At 26.5% G+C, this 17,258-nt stretch overlaps 2 protein-coding genes, 1 long non-coding RNA gene and 1 other non-coding gene across 11 annotated transcripts in view; 1 reads left to right on the forward strand and 3 right to left on the reverse strand.

Annotated features, from left to right (window-relative positions):
- The window catches only part of LOC102678127 (RNA-binding protein squid), an 11,299-nt gene extending 6,063 nt beyond the window's left edge, over positions 1 to 5,236 (reverse strand). For 4 of the 8 annotated variants that reach the window (XM_006618962.2, XM_006618961.2, XM_006618960.2 and 1 more), the window contains exons 1-7: positions 4,926 to 5,235; positions 1,664 to 1,699; positions 1,058 to 1,098; positions 718 to 845; positions 393 to 539; positions 175 to 306; positions 1 to 87 (exon numbers count right to left, since the gene is read on the reverse strand). In XM_006618962.2, coding sequence (XP_006619025.1) covers positions 1 to 87; positions 175 to 306; positions 393 to 539; positions 718 to 845; positions 1,058 to 1,098; positions 1,664 to 1,699; positions 4,926 to 5,050 — 696 coding nt within the window. In that variant the 5' untranslated portion in view covers positions 5,051 to 5,235. Of the gene's footprint in view, positions 88 to 174; positions 307 to 392; positions 540 to 717; positions 846 to 1,057; positions 1,099 to 1,663; positions 1,700 to 4,925 lie in introns of all 8 variants that reach the window. The other 4 variants (XM_006618964.2, XM_031512068.1, XM_006618959.2 and 1 more) reach the window with 2 other exon arrangements.
- On the reverse strand, positions 608 to 675 carry LOC116186030. Its single transcript, XR_004150949.1, has one exon. It is a non-coding gene; the product is annotated as a small nucleolar RNA snR61/Z1/Z11 (small nucleolar RNA).
- A 1,403-nt stretch (positions 5,237 to 6,639) lies between the features above and the next one.
- Positions 6,640 to 10,942, forward strand: LOC102677897. The gene is made up of 12 exons (XM_006618956.1): positions 6,640 to 6,654; positions 6,765 to 6,888; positions 7,182 to 7,328; positions 7,788 to 7,966; positions 8,090 to 8,296; positions 8,426 to 8,647; positions 8,873 to 9,065; positions 9,132 to 9,342; positions 9,437 to 9,743; positions 9,812 to 9,957; positions 10,190 to 10,406; positions 10,615 to 10,942. The coding sequence occupies exons 1-12, from the start codon at positions 6,640 to 6,642 to the stop codon at positions 10,828 to 10,830; spliced, it is 2,184 nt and encodes a 727-aa protein (XP_006619019.1). The 3' UTR covers positions 10,831 to 10,942.
- Positions 10,943 to 13,894: 2,952 nt separating this feature from the next.
- LOC102677808 lies at positions 13,895 to 14,770 on the reverse strand. Its single transcript, XR_422250.2, has 2 exons — positions 14,577 to 14,770; positions 13,895 to 14,179 (listed from the first exon to the last, which is right to left on the reverse strand). It is a non-coding gene; the product is annotated as an uncharacterized LOC102677808 (long non-coding RNA).
- Between the last annotated feature and the right edge of the window lie 2,488 nt (positions 14,771 to 17,258).

Below are 17,258 nucleotides of genomic sequence, written 5' to 3' on the forward strand. Positions count from 1 at the left end.
TCTTCCGCCACGGCCGCCTCGACCACCAGCACCGCCACGCATACCTCCCATGCCATCTGGTTTTGGTGTTGCTTTTTTCACATCAACCTATTCAATTTATCCGAACATATTAATATTTTTTTCTATGTAGGTTTTTTTAGAATCAATTAATTCATTTATCGATGTTACACGTACTTCTTTACCATTGATTGTCTGCTTAGGTGTTTTCAATAATTCATTTACTACTTGTTCAGATTCAAAAGTAATGAAGCAAAATCCTTTCCTTTGGTTCTTTGTCTTGTCAAATGGCATTTCCACTTCGACAATCTACAACAAATATTTAATTTCATTATTCTATTTATTCTAAAGGATAAATGAATAATTTTTATAATAGAAAAAATTAAAATATTTACTGTTCCAAATTGAGAAAAGAAATTTTTGATATCATCATCCGACAATTCCGTCGAAAGACCACCAACAAAAATTTTACCATGTCTAGCCTTTGCTTTCTTAGGATCGACTTTCTTATTATTAATTACATGGTCACCAGCTGCCATAATCTAAAATATAAATGATTTTTATAAAAATTTATTTTTTTTTACAATCTTAAGAATCTCCGAATAATTTTTTTTCAGAAATTGGAATATCTTCAAATGATTTCAGTAGCAGAACTGGTCATAATTATCATCATATTAATCAAATATTGTTTTTATACAACTTATTATTTCATAATTTTACCTTATCTAACGATTCAGCTTTCGCAAAAACAATAAAAGCGAATCCCCGCGATCGTCCTGTATTAGGATCTGTTTTGACATTAATGCTTTCAATATCACCATATGTACCAAAGTGATCCCTTAATTCCTCTGAAAATTAACATGCTTATTTAAAATTTTAGTAATTAAATTTATTAATTATTTACACCGTTTAATTTTTATGAAAACTCAGTATTAAGTTTGATCTCATATGATTGATATCATCTGAAGGTGTCCTAAGTAAAATAACATCATAATTTATAAATAATATTATACAATAATAATAATATAATTTTTAAAATAAATAAATAAAAAATACTCACTGTCTGTAGTTTCCCAGCTTAATCCACCCACAAATAATTTCCTATAAAAAATAAAAATGTTATGATATTTGACTTAAATTAATTGTGAGAGAATTTTTTTTATATAAAGTATTATATATTGTTGAACATCTTTTAAAGAATTTAAAGACTAAAAGAAATATAAAATTAATTATCATTTATTAAATTATAAGTTCTCATTAGATGAAATAAGATGGAAATAATTTGATGCTGTAATGAAGACAATCATACAAGATCTTACTTCATATTGTATTTAGAATAAACTTCAATTGCTTATAACTTAATAAATAAGTCTTAATCATTTTTGTATATCAAAATTTTTTTGATTTTTTATAATTAACCCTCTAAAGATGTTCCACAAATACATATTAGAAAAACTTAATAAAAATTATACTATATAACTATACATTTATAAATAACTTTTAAATGATATTTATATTTTAATTTTTAATTTTAATTAAAACAGAATATTCTTCTAATCATAAAATTATTAGAATTTAAAAAGCATGCTTTTTGAATTCAAATATTTATTATTATATATAAATATAAAAAACTAAATAATAATAATAATAATAAAAAAAAATGTACCTATCATTTAAAGAATCCTGATTACCCCCGGTTGACCTGCAAAGCAATGTAATATATTTTATTATAATGATCTTTGAAATTTATACAAATATTTTAAGGACTAAGTTTGAAGCAAAAATTTAAATTTTGTTACAAATTATTTCCATTTATATTTGAAAAAAGGAGTTTGACTTGACCCCTGGAAAAATTAGAATATAAGTTAAAATTTAATATTGACAATATATAAGAGATGCAATAGATCAATAATATATTATTTGGAAAAAGGGCTGGATAAACTTTTAAAAGACATTTTGGTAAGGAATTTTTTCAATAGGTAATGTACGTAATTTATTAAATGCTTCTTATGTATATAAATATATAATATATACTCATGTATATATAAATTATGTAAATTTAATCTATAATCAATTAAGTGACCTACATTAATGTCTACTTTAAAATTTGGAAGAATAAATAATTTTGCGAGAATAAAATTATCTTAATTTGATAGTTATGTATATTAATAAGGACATAAAATTACCTAGAATAAATGAACTCACTGATATAATCTTATTATATGAAAATTATGTTTGTCCTTAATAAAAAAAACAGGATTATGAGAAACAACCATGAGAAGACTGCTTTGCACACCACATAGACCTTGATTTGAACTTCAGATAAATATATTTATCAACAAAAATTAAAGGAAAAAACTTGGAAAAAAGTAGATATGTAAAAATTAACGCATTGAGAGAGCAAAGTACTTTTCACGATGTTCATGTGAACCCGAACAATAGTTATAACTCCAGTTGACATACAGCTGCTCCTAAAGGAAATAAAATTTATCTTTTCCAAGTTGAACTCTGACTGCTGATTGGCCCAAAGAATTGACATATGGTAGATAGACTGCAACTCTATTAAAAAGCTAAAAAAATTGTTTCCATATTACAAGTTAATGATGGTCACTTCTTGATATTTTTTAAATATCTATATGCACATAATATTTTGTTTATTTATAGTATATTTATATATGTATAGTATTTCTCTCTTTTTGTTTATTCATCAGCAAAATATTATATTTCAAGTCCTGATATGCTTTTCAGCCTTTTCATACACAAATATAATAAGCTGCAATTTTTCACTTTTCTGGCAGTGTGATGATAGTTGTCTGTACTTAGATTGATCTTTTCATATATCATCTAGGGCTGGTGATAAATACCGTAGGCACCAGTCACTCGCCGGTAATCAGTTGTTGGTCGGGTCACGGTTAGCCGGTTGCGAGCCGCCCGCCATAATCGCACTGGGTCGTTTGCCACCTGCAGATCAAGCCACATAAACTGGGTTAATGGCATTCCGACCTATAGGAGTTTTTCGCATTGGCCCTAGTGACTCTGTGCTTTGATCACGCCCAAACAGCATTGACATCTGATCAGAAATTACTCTACGCGTGACCCAGCAGGCAAGTGTGTGTCTGTGCGAGACTTATTGATCTGACGTAATTGACTCGACTTCCAGTGCTTGTGTTGTGACGAAACATGACGGACTTGAACTTGAAGTAGACTTCTCACAATAATTCAGACTCAGAAGTCAATCATAAGGCTTCACGGTTCAGTTCACAGATCCCAGGTAAGCGTACATATTGTCAATCATGAAGAATTGACTAACCAGAATTCTGCTGCAATGAATCAATGAGGAAGACTCAGCTGGCCAAAAATGCATTTCAAAGTTTATGCTCTATAAAAATATTACAATTATTATTTGCGTAATGTGTAGAAATTTTTATCATTGATGAAATAACTTCTTTTTATCATTTACAAAACTAGAATAGAATTAACTAGGAAGGAGAGCAGAAATAAGGAGTTTACACAAAATTACAAAATTTTAAACAGATAAATGTATACCTCGCAACAACAGCACTTATAAAGTTAAAATACTTATTATTCATATATGTATATAGTTACCTTATTATAATTTTGCAATAAAGAACATGCAATATTTACTTTTGATTTTCTTTTTTTACTGTATAATAGACTGATATAATAAACAAGGAAATGCCAGTTTTAAGTTATTTTTTGTTACTTCATACATATATATCACATCCTTTAACACGCATTTGTACTTCTAGTATTTGGGTGAGAGGAAGCATACCTCCAAATTTTGTTTTATGTATGATAATGATAACATAATTTTATATTTTATCATTTATAAAATTTTTTAATAGATATAAAAACTATATATTTTAATAAACTTGAAGGTTACATCTTCTTTCCCAGTATCAATTCAAGTAGTTCTACAAGTTACAATCTAAAGTAGCTTACCCATATTGCAAAAACATACCCCATACTATATAAGAGTTTGTGATAATCCAAAGCTGTAGGGATATAAAGAAAAAAAAAAGTCGAATCCCTTAGGTATAGAACTAAAAATGCTGTGATATAGTAGAAGAAAGTAAAAACGAACGTATATGCGACATTACAAAATATTTACATAGACTGTCCGTACATCAACATTGACATCTAAATTCGTCGATGAGCAAATCGTCCAGCTTGAGATCTCGTTACGCTGAAAAAGGGGAAAGGCAAAGTGCTCTGCCCTACCACCAAAAATTCTTATAATCTATTAATAATTCTAATAAACATCACGACAATTCTAAATAACCAAAGATCATTACGCATTACCCTCCCTGAATAATCTATATACTCATTACATTTATGATATATTATTTAATGTTCTGATTTGATGCATAAATGCGTGTTGTGTGTGAAAAACACGAGGACGTGATACGATGTATTAGTGACAAAAAATTTAAAAAAAGACGTGCCCAAGCAAAGCGTATCAAATCTATATATAAAATTTCTTGATTAAGCATAAAAATTTATTTTTTCTTTATAAACTTTACAACAATGCGTGGGCGCGCCCTTTCTGAACTTGCGGCCGGCATTCCTTTCAATTTGACCGACTCACTTCCTTTTATTGTTATTTATTGTTGGTTTTAGAAAAAATGATTGATACCTAGGATTTCTTTATACTGCAGCAATATAAAAGAAGTTAACTGCAATACTAGGAACGCTCGCTTTAGAATTGATGGGAACGGATTACAATTTTTCGGGACCTCGCGCATCCGCCATTTTGTCATCGCGACAATCGTATCGCACAAAGCAACTCTCGTTTGGAAGCTTTATATTCCCGCGCGTTCTAAGTACCAAGTGAATCGAAATCGATAATTTTGTAAAACGACGTTTTATTTAATCACAAGATCGATATTAAAGATGAAAAGGGTTACCTTTCCTCTTGCGATTCTTGGCCATTTTCTGCGGCGTCCCCGCCGCCGTTCTCTGCTTCGCCGTTCTGCTCGAAGTTTTGATCGGCAATATCTTCGCTGAAGTCCTTATTCTCCTGATCGGCCATAGTTTATTATATTTTATTTTTATTATTTTTATGAAACACTTAAAACACAATTATAAATCGCGTTTTAACGTAGTAATTAAATACACTACACGAGCTAACAACACTCTCACGTCCGTACTGATCGGCCGCCGAATGGAGAAGGGAGAGGTACGACTTGCGCTCAGTTTGACTCAGGAGATTCCGCGCAAAGCATCATGGAATCTCTTTTACTTCCCCCATAATAGGTATCTGAGCCAATCAGATTTCATCATGCAGTACCGTACCTTTAGTACATAATACCAGGTTAGTTAATAATTTTCAAATATATTATATTATTTATAACAAGCTTTATACAATTGTAAGAAAAAGAAATTAATATTTTTCTAAGAGAACATTGTTTATTATAATTACTTTTTAATTTTTGATTTTTTAAATTTAAAAATAATAAAATAAAATTAAATAAAATTTTGAAAATTAAAAATAATAGTTACTATTATCAAAAATAATATGATTAACATTAAGTAATCTTTTTTAATAAATTGATTCCTTATTTTATTTATATGTATAATTAAGTATTTTAATAATTATTAAGTAAAAAAAGATTTTCCTTTAGAATACAAATTATCATAAAAAATTTAATTTCAAGAAAACGAATTACCAATAATTTAAAACATTGTTACGCTCCTATTATACCAATCGATGTTGCCGAGTATTTTAGTGATGTTAAGGGGCAATAGTGAATATAATGGCATGTATACGAAAATTTTTGCCTTGTGTGGAGAATGGAGCGAAAATGTAGAGCCAATAAGATTCGTGGTAAATGCTAAGTAATATATGCCAGCCAATAAGAATTCAGAGAAGATCCAGCTCCATTCAATATCATTTCCCAGAATTCTATGCGCATAATTTCTAAGAAATCAATAAAATATTGCTTCTAAGTTAATTTTGATATAATTATTTTAATAATTTTGTATTGTTATATTTTTATTTTTACTATTTGAGTATCAATGTTTATTAAAATGATTAAGTAAAAATGAGATTTCATTTTCATGTTGATGTCTAATAAAAGCGGGAAATATTTACCGTTGATTCAGCGTTCTCATCATTGTAGACGCTAACAGTTGGCGCTAGTATCAACCTAGATGTCGTTGTATGTACTTCAGTCATTCAATGATATAAAAATATACTGTGTAAATTTATAGATCATAAAATAAAATTTTTAAATAATATTAAAATAAAATATTTATTATTAATAAAGAAATTTTTTCGTATTTTAAATTCTTTATATATTATTATTTACTCTTTATTGTAATAATAATTACAATAAAACGTCCTTATTATTTGATGTTTATTTATCCTATCAGCAAATTTAATTAAATATTTTATTTATTTATTTAAAATATTTTTCTTTAATATTTATACTCACATAACTAACAAATAATCAAATGATTGAATTTATATTTTTGAATGGATATTTTATATTTTTATCAATTAACGTTTGTTTTTTGTTTATAAATGGAAGTATAGTTCGCGAATTGTAAAATTTTTAGATAGAATAAAATTTTTGTAATGATATAATTTTTGAATATTTTTCTCTTTCAATTATCGAAATGCCTGAACAAAAGGTAAAGTCAGATTTTTATTATTTATTTTTTATAAAATAAGAAAAAATGTAAGGAAAAATACTTTTATTTTAATTTATTTTAATTTTTCATATCTAATAAATAATCCATAGATTTTGAGGCTACAAGATGTTTGGCGTACTTGTAATAAAATACGAGCAGCAATATTTCGCGTGGGTTTTAACTTATGGGATTTTTACAAACCGTTAGATCCTAATAATAATTCTTTGATTTCAGGTATAGTATAATAATAATATAATATGATATGATATAATATAATATAAATAATAATTTCGAATTTTCATTTTTCATTTTAATTTTTATAATCAATTTTTTCCATATAACATTTTTAATTATATTTTTCAATTGCATCATATTTTTAAAATTATCATATTAAAATTTTATATTATTCAATATTATATTTGTATTTTATTATTGATTTTTAACAGATATGTACTTAGTATTTACCGACATTATATAATGAAGATTGTAAATTTGAATATGAACTATATAATGTTATTAATACACAGAGTCAAAATTTATTTCGGTATTGGCTGGCCCACTGAAGGATCAAATTGGTTTATCTGACAAAGAAATTTGTGACTTAGCTGATTATTTTCGTGTTCAAGATGGTCGAATATTTTATACACAGTTTTGCGAAATAATTCACAATAGTGGTATGATTAATTTAAATTTAATAGAATGTTAGATAATTAGTAAAATATTAAATAAATTTAAAATTTTCTTAATTATATATCATTTATGAATATTTAAAAAGATTATATATATATATTACAAATTTATTACAAACTTATATATTATGTATTATGTATATATGATACATAAATAATTATATTATTTTATATATTTTATTATTCACTTAAAACAAATAATTAAAAATAAAGTAAATAGTAAAGTAATGAGAAAGTAAATTTTGAAAATTTGAATATATGGTAAGAATTTGTATTTATTCAACATACCTGACTCGGTACCGTTAAGTGAACTCATCGTTGAGTCAAAATTTATTTTCTCTCATAAATATTCGTATTTGACTATCTATTATTTTTTCAATGAATTTTCAATGAGTAACACATTAGATAAAAGAATTAAATAAAAAGCATAGTTTTTTCCTATAGTACCTGAATTTGATAAAAACAAACCACTTGTAACTGGTTTGGAATGGGAAGATCCAGAACATGTAAATCAATTAAGTGCAACGGAATTCCGAAAATTATGTCTTATACTTACTCAAATTGCCATTCTTATAAACAAAAGAAAACTCATATTAAGGCCTTATTTCCAAGATTACGAATTAGTATGTAAAAGATAACTTTTTTATTATTAATAAAAAAATTAATGCATTTTATATATCTTATATTTTTATCTTTGAGTGATAAATATTGAACGACATATATTTATTACTTTTCTTTTTATCTAGATTTCAAAAAATGCTGGAACTGTAACTTTCACGCATTTCGGACGAATTCTAAAATTTTTAGGCATTCTTCTTGCTTCCGAGGAATTTTGTTTGCTTGTAAAAAGATTCGCAAAAGATGCTTATACGATCAATTATGTGGCTTTCTTAAAGGCGATCGACGAAGTTCAATCGTATTTTGATAAACATCAAATGCTGGCTCTTGGTGGAGTAATATTTTATCTTGCATATTTTACGAATACTTATTTTTGCTTTATTATTCATCACTAAAGATTAATTTATTTTATTGACAATTAAATCGCAAAGTGAAATTATGATAATATTTTATTTATTTAAAAGGAGTTTCTTGATCAATTTCCTGGTCGAATTATCACGGCTGAATTACCGAAACTTCCGAGGCCGGAAATTGGTAGAGTTATACCAAGCAAAGTATTTGGAAAGCAAGCCGTATTTCATCCGGTGATGGAAGAACAAAAAACTACAATGCCTTTGATGGAAATAATTCAACGTATTCAAAGACATATATTAGAAAATCGAATACGTATTTCGGAATTTTTTAAGGTGACAATAATAAATTTGCAAATAAAATTTTTAATATTATATAAAATAATATAATTTTAGTACAATAAAAATCTAATTTTCATACTTTTAAGATATTTTTTTTATAGTTTATATGTGTACAATTTATATTAATACATTAGAATTCATACTTGAAATTTGTTTATCTCATAGATAAACAGTGTATCAAATAGTAAATAAATAATTAACGGTTATAATTGATAATAGGATTTTGATCCTCTGAATGCGGGTAAAACGACAGTTTCTAACTTCAGGAGAGGATTGGATGGTCTTCAGGTTTCAAGTTTGGGGCGTCTTTATCTTGCGGAAACGGAAATTAACGCGCTTATTGCGCTTTACAAAGATCCGAATGATCCAGATCGTGTATGTTGGCGTACATTTGAAGATGACATTGATAAAGGTATTTTTTTTATACACTATGCGATTGATTTATTTTTTTTATTTTCCGTCCTTATTTCATTTGCAGTGTTTACCGTGAAGGAACTTGAAAAATTACCGAATTTGAAGGTTGAATCACCGCCAAAAGAAATAGAGGAGTTAAATCGGAAAGGAACTTCAGATTGGCAATGCCAAGAAAAAAGCAAAAGAGATCTTTGCGAGGAAACATTATTGAAAATTCGGTATCGTGTCAATGAAAGACGAATTTTGATAAAACAATTTTTCAAGGATTACGATCGGTATGCTTAATTTTCATTTCATAACATATATATGCACATTAAAAAAATAGGTTTTTTATGTTTTTGTATTTTTATATTTTTAATTAATTTTTAGGCATAATAAAGGTCACGTGTCGCGTTCACAATTACGCCAAGTTTTAACGACTGCTGCTATATTACTTTCTGAAGAAGAACAATTTGCATTAGAGCAGAGATATAATAATGATTTAGGCTTCAATTATAATTGGTTTTTAAAAGAATTAGAAGCTTTGCCAATTGAGGAACCTTTGTATCACTCTATGTTAAAAGAAAAAAGATTGATAAATGCTGAAAAACCGCCATTGGTACTCACAGATGATGAAACAAATATCCTTTTAATTTTAGCCAAAATTAAAGCGAAAGTTGTGCGCGAAAGGATAAAGGTAAAGCATAAAATGTGAATATATTTATATTCTTCTTTTATATTCAATATTTTTACTTTCATGGGAAGGTTATCGAATTTATGCGTCAATATGACGTACATAACGAACATGTTATAAAAAGAACAGAGTTTCTGCGAGGGCTGGATCAACTACGTTGTAATTTGTCTTGCACAGAAATGGGAACTATTATGGACATTTTTCAATCACCTTTAAGGTAAAAAAATATATAATATATATATATTTTAAATAAATAATCAAATTATCTTAAGATAATATATTTTGTATAATCAATGATTATAAATATTTTAACCTCTATGTTTTCAAGATTCCAATTATAGTTTCTAATAAAATCGATTTAATTTTTCAGGTGTTTATAATATTTGATCAAACGAGATTAAAATATCGTTTAACAATTTTCAATATATTATTTTTTTTTTTTTTTGCAGGCCAGATTATATAGACTATGTCAAATTTGGGGAAACGGTTGAAGAAGCTGTTACCACGGGAAGTTTAGAAAGGGCTCCACTTTTAGTGCCTGTGCAACACGTGCCTTCAGAAGCTTCCCCTAAAACATTCTTAAATTTCGAGGAAAGACACATGGCAACGGTGGCAATAGACAAATTAAGCAGATTACACCAACCAAACCTCGAAGAATTGTTCAAGGTTTGCAATTATACAAATACTATACAACTATACAACTATTTAAAATCTTTAGATTATATATTTAAAAATGAATTAAATATCAGATAATTAATATTTCATAATATTTATCAAATGCTTAAATATGAATGGATATAATTTTTTAAAATAATTTTTATTTGAAATTATATATCTTTATACGCACATATATATAATTTTTCTTAAATTACAGAATTTCGATAAAGAAAATATTGGTACAGTCTCAAAAGAAAGTTTGATGAAAGCTTTGTCTATTAGAGGTATGCTAGAATTAATCACTATTAGAGAACTGGATGCTATGCACAAATGTTTTTCTATACCAAGAGGTGGTCGTTTAGAAATCGATTATCGAGCATTTTTGCGTGCTTTATCTTTAATGAAAGAGAACAGAAGATATATGCCCTTCTAAGTTATTGTGTTTATATATATATTTATACATATAAGTTTTATTATAAAATAAAAATTGTGTTGTTGTATTATATTATACATGTAAAATATTTTACGTGAATAAATCAGATTGTTGTCAATTCTTATATATATATATATGTATATAGTATAATGAAATATTATTATTAATTATTAAATTTATAGTTAATATCATATTATTAAATTATATGTCATATATTTTTGTCATTTTTATATTATTTTTTAAAAATCTAAATACAATTGATTTTTCTTATTTTTATAAATACATTATTAATATATTTATTTGTAACTACATTAAAAATTATTCGATTTAATTATTGTTTTTATTTCAAAATGTTTCTATGAAGTAAGAATGTTCCAAATTTATCTATTTGAAATATTTTACAAAATTTTTTTAAATATCTTTAATATATATAGTTATAATTTGAAGCGAATTTAGAAGAGTAGCTTAAAAATTTTGAACATTATTTTTTCTTTAAGCTATACCTGTCGGTAATGCTACGAAGGGACAATAGAAACTTTCTTTCTTAAAGTGAGGGATTAAATATCCGATCCCTTGGACTTTGGATATTTGATTTAGCATTACTAAACTTCTACCTGAGTTACAAATCCGTTTGTTGAGTTTATTTTAACCAATTTTAACGTTAACATGTACTTTGATTACTTTGTTTTTTTTACATTTATTTATAGATAAAAGATCTTTTATGGATTATCCGACAAATAAAAAAAAAACAACTTTGAATTCTTTTTTAGTTACGTTTAATTTCTTTTTTAATCATCTAATAATAAACTGTGATTGTTAAATATTATTTACTTTAATAGTTAAATATTATTTATGTTATTATATATAATATTATAATGTTAAATATTATTTATTTTAAATATTATATATATCATCATAAATATATTTAATAGATCACATATTTTTTTTTATTTAAATTTGAAAAATAAGTAAAAAATTATTATTAAAATAAAGATATTATATGTTAAAAAGATGTTATATATTTTGATTACTTATACTGTTTTAAAGATTAATTAAAAATTATTACAATGACAATATTTATTATTATTATATAGAAAAAGATAAAAATATTTATACTGTATAAAAATTTAATTGAATAAATTTTGTTAAAATATTTTATCAATAAATTAGACAAAAAATCATTAAAATTAAATGAAATTAAGAACAAGTATATAATTTTCTAAAACAAGTATAAACAAGGAAATCAAATAGCGAGAAAAAAATAAAAATCAACGCCATCTCTTAAATGATCAAATTATTTCTTCAAATATCTCTTTAAAGGAGGATAAGATAGAATAAGAATTTACTAATAGCTCCATCTGTTATGTAATACATCTATTAAAAATATTTTTGATAATTTTCAAGAGATGGCGCTGGTAGTAAATTCTTGTTCTACCTTATTCTTTCTTAAAGATATATTTGTTGACGTTTAAGAGATGGCGTTGATAGTAAACTCTTACTTTTTTATCCTCCCTTAAAAATACTTTTAATACTCAATAGATGGCATTAATACAGAATTCTAATCCTATCTTTATCTTTTTCTAATTATTTTCTGTCCTTTCTTTATGTGTTTCATTTACGACACTCTAGAGATGGCGCTGATTTCCTAATTTTTATCATATCTCTATCCTTTTCTTATCATTTGTTCTCCTTGTCTATACTTACTCCATGCATGACTACAGACGAGGATGTAGAATATAAATACTTTCATCATTTATCTTTCGAGATTACAATATATCTTAATGTTTGATATAAAATATATAAATATATATTATATTTATCGGTTTTATAATATATTTAGAATGATATATATTTAATTTTTTCTTTTTCAAATTAATTTGTAGCACAAAATATTTGAAAAAAATTTGAGAAGAAGTTTTGTTCCCATATAACGAATCTAGTCCAATCTATCCAATTGATTTCATAAAATAAATGTACTATTAGAAGATAAAAATTCCAAATCTTCTCTTATACTTCATAAATCGAATAATCATTTTTCTTCCATATCATAAGAGGAATATCCATCTTCGTTAAATATTATAGGAAAAGTTCAATTTTTTATGATTCTTTTCAATCTTCTATAATAGCAAATCTCTGTTCAAATCTTTCACAATACTGAAGTTGAGTGAAATCAGGATTTTTGAAAAGTTATTTTATAATTATTATGGAATCGAAATACGATATTGCACAATTTTTCTCCCAACGACAAATCCTCCCATTATCCGAAATATTTTTTCTCGTCACGGTAAATTATGTTTTACGTGTTAAAATTCGCCTCGCATGGAGGACGTGGAGGTAATTAAGTGGAGAAGCGGGGTCCTAGAGGTTGTGTAAAAAGACGCGGAGGTCAGAGCTCGTGACCCACTTTGCCCATCGACAACTACTTCCTACTTGGAGAACATCTTGTTCTTCCCTTGTTGAACGTAGCAAACGTAGGCAACCTTTGCCTCGAAGAAATATTGCTTTAGAAAAATCGTGTCGAGCGCTAATCGAACATCTTTTCGAGAACTTTAACGGCCATCGATCATTCAGAATTACACGTGAAGCTTCCCTTTTCGAGCTTTCGATCTAATAATGTTCTTCTAATCCTGGATTAATATCGCTCTGTCTCTGTCAATACAATATCTTTATCTCGTTTTATCTAACCTTTATCTAAAATTAAATTATGCTTATAACCTAACCTCATTCGATATTTTTGTATAGAATGACATTAATCCAATTTTTTAAAATTTAATGTCAATTAATTCGATCAATGATAAAAAAACGTTTTGTAATATGATAGATGGCAGTGAAATCGTTTTATTTTTGCGATATATAGGAAATAATTATGGAAATATTTTATTTTCTTTTTATCTTATTGTTGAACAAAGAACAGAATGTTATTAAGTATAATGTTATTAAATATAATTAATTAAATATTTGAATTATGATATTTATTAATTACACTATTGAAATTACACGAAATAATTATATATATATTTTGAGAGATTGATGAATTCATGGTGTAAAAATTCGAGTAATTATATCTTTAATTAAGGATGAGTTAAAATCATTGGGATTTAAATATGTATTTGGTAGAAAATTTTATGTGAAAAATTTTTACTCATGATAATACTGACGCTTGCTTAAATTACACATGGTTGTAATTATTATAATTATTTCTAATTGAAAGTAGATATATCTTAACCTCTTTTCTCATGTTTTTCCTGTTGCCATTTTTGTACAGAAATTCCCATAACCAATTCTGCGTAATCTTTTGGTACTTTTAATGATTTATGGTTTTATAATCATTTAGGTCGTGCACAGTCTCCTATAATTAGGGATGAAATTTAAAAAATTAGATTTCATTTGATAAATTAAAAATTATTTAGATAGTATAACAGTTTTATAAATTTTTAATAAATTTGGAAAATATTTTTAAAATATATATGTCTATTTATAACATTTCATTTTAAAATAAATATTTTCTCATGAATTATTTTGAATTTATTAAAATATTAATTTATTATTTAGAAAAAAAATGTAAGAATTATATTATCATTAAAGTATGTTTATGAATTTAATTAATATAAAATTTTTTTTATAGTCATAATTATAAATCTGATAATTATATAATATAAAAAATTACTAAAAATTAATAAAGTATCAATAAATTCATTAAAAATATAATCAATCATACAGAATTTAATAATATTAAATTTATTTACTCTAAATTTAATTTAAATTTTTGTATCCTTCCTATCTTTTTTTTGGTTCTACAATTTCAAAATGAAATTGATCTTTGCTTTTCATTGCATTTGCCTAATTGCCACTTTCGTTGACTCTCAAGTGTCATTACAGCCACCAGGTGATCTTCAAAGTCATCTCTCGAAAAATTAATGCCAGAATGTCCACCAATCGAAACTACAGAAAATCAACGCAGAAAAATAATTTTTCTGCCTCATTCCATTTCTAATTGTTTACAGCGCGTTGAATGCAAAATTTCAAAAAATCTTCGATATCGATTAATTTCAAATAAATCGTAAACATATACTTTTTGTACAATTTATTTAAAGATAAAAGTAACTAAATTTATTAATTAAAAGCGATCATTATCCATTATCATTTTTAACTTCAATCATTGGTAAAAAATATCGCTATTATTTGCAAATCAAAACCTTCTATCTTACATAAAACAAAATATTATTATAACAACTTACAATATATCACGAAAGCATTAGAAGATTATTTTACAGAGAAATTCAACCTAACCTAAAAATTCTAATTTTATCTAAAACTTTGTACACATATAGAATAATAATAGATAAAGCAATTTATTTCGTATACAATTTCATCTAGAAATTATTTTTTGACAATAGATCATATAATAAATCAGCTTCACCTCTTTAAATAATAATTTCGACAAAAATTAAAAGTAATAAAAATTGTTCAAATACTTTTCACAAGCAATTTTATTCAATACTCACTTTATTCAATTCTTAAAAATCTTATCTCTTGCATACATCTCTTGTTACGTAACAAATCGAATCCTATTATCTCTATTATTCCTTTTCCTTCAACAATTCCAACTATAAACACAACGATCCGTAACGAAGGAAATTTATTAACAACGCTTCCTAACTTACAAGCGTACGATAAGTACGCTAGCATGGGGTTACGATTCGTATCTTGAAACAGAACACCCCTTTCTACGTATGGGCATCGTGCATGGCCCAAGAGCCATGAACTCTCGAATCACCCCTCGAATCACCCGGTTCCAGCGTATCCAGTTTCGGGGTGCACGTGCCTTGTTGTTGTCGTCCGGTGCTTCACCTGACACGTGGCAATTTTCAATTCCCCAAGTTCCTGTGACGCGGGCTGCTTGACTTTTTGATGTGACACTTGACAGAGGAGGTGACCTCGCTTCAACCCTCCTCCTCCCTAAAAAGGGCCACGTTTTTTTATGTTTTTTTTTTTTAATTAGGGAAACGATATTAAGGGAAACGATATAAGAAATTTTATTAACGAGTTTTTCTTTTTTTTTTAAAAAGATGGAAATATAAGAAAATATATGGTGATCGAATATGTATTAGTAATTAAATAGTAATAAATTAATATGTAGAGCAAAAAGTATAATGTGAAAGAATGGGATGTTGAATAAAGGTTAAAGTTTTTTTTAAATTAATCAATTGAAGTGTTGCATAAATTGTGTATTGTGTACGATTTGGAAAATTTGTTTTCATTATGTTTGATGAATAAGTATATATTTTGAAAAATTATATAGAAATATGATTGGACGAAAACAAAACTTTTAATTATTAATTATAATTTATCGTTGATTTTTATTTTAGAGTGTTAGGGATAATGAGCAAGCATCTTGAATCTTTTTCCTGGATTTATAAGTAGTAATAGGTTAAAAAAATTGGATAGGATTATATTTTATTAACGAATTCAGGTTTCGACTATTAAAAAGAATATTCTGGTTCAACAAATAAAAATAACATTGAATATAAAATTGAATAAAATTTGAAATAGAATCCATTTGAATTTCGAACCATCGATGTTCTCTCTTCTAATGCTTGGAACGGATACTTCAAAATTTCGAAAAAAGAAGCACGATTTCAATAATTAAACGTTTTTTTGCGTGTATTGTGCACATACTATATAATCCTAACCATTCAATTTCAAATTAAATTCTATTTCCATTTACACAATAAAGAAAATTTGCTTACATTTTGTCGCGAATAGAAATGGCGGTATAATGAAACAATAAAAACACAATTTTCAGACATTCGAATAATAGACATTACATTAAAGATCCGTCTCCATTTTGTTAAGCAATTTATTCGCGATATTACAAAATTCTCGTTTAACAAAACAAAACGTTCGTAATATTAGAATTATTATTCAGAGCTTCTAAATTAAATTTTATTTCCACCATTGTTAATAACAGGAAAACTCAGTCAGAAATATTATTTCGAAATAATCTAAAACGAAACAATTCGAACAATGGAGGTTTCTATATACTTTTTAACAATCCATGTTGCAAGTATTCCACAATCCACGATAAAATCGGGTTTTCGGGGATGTATATAAGGGATGGAGTGGGTGTATAACGTATGCAAAAGGCGAAGGTACAGTTTTCAGATTTTGAAGAGAGTGGGTCAAGTGGTATCGACCATGCAGAGGCAGAGAAGAGATATAGGAAGATTCGATTTCGCGATTCATTCTCTGTCTTCATCTTTGTTTAGCCTGGCTATATTTGCTCTTCGACATTGTGTCGTCCATAGAACCATAAAGACAGACTATGCTATATTTGTCCATACTTTGGCTCTGTTGGCTTACAACACGGTGCAATTCGTTGCTCAACCATTAATAGCTTTTCTCAGATTTTTTCTTCTTTTTTTTTT

This window comes from Apis dorsata, unplaced genomic scaffold (genome assembly GCF_000469605.1).
Source record: "Apis dorsata unplaced genomic scaffold, Apis dorsata 1.3 scaffold_383, whole genome shotgun sequence".
Classification (NCBI taxonomy): domain Eukaryota; kingdom Metazoa; phylum Arthropoda; class Insecta; order Hymenoptera; family Apidae; genus Apis; species Apis dorsata.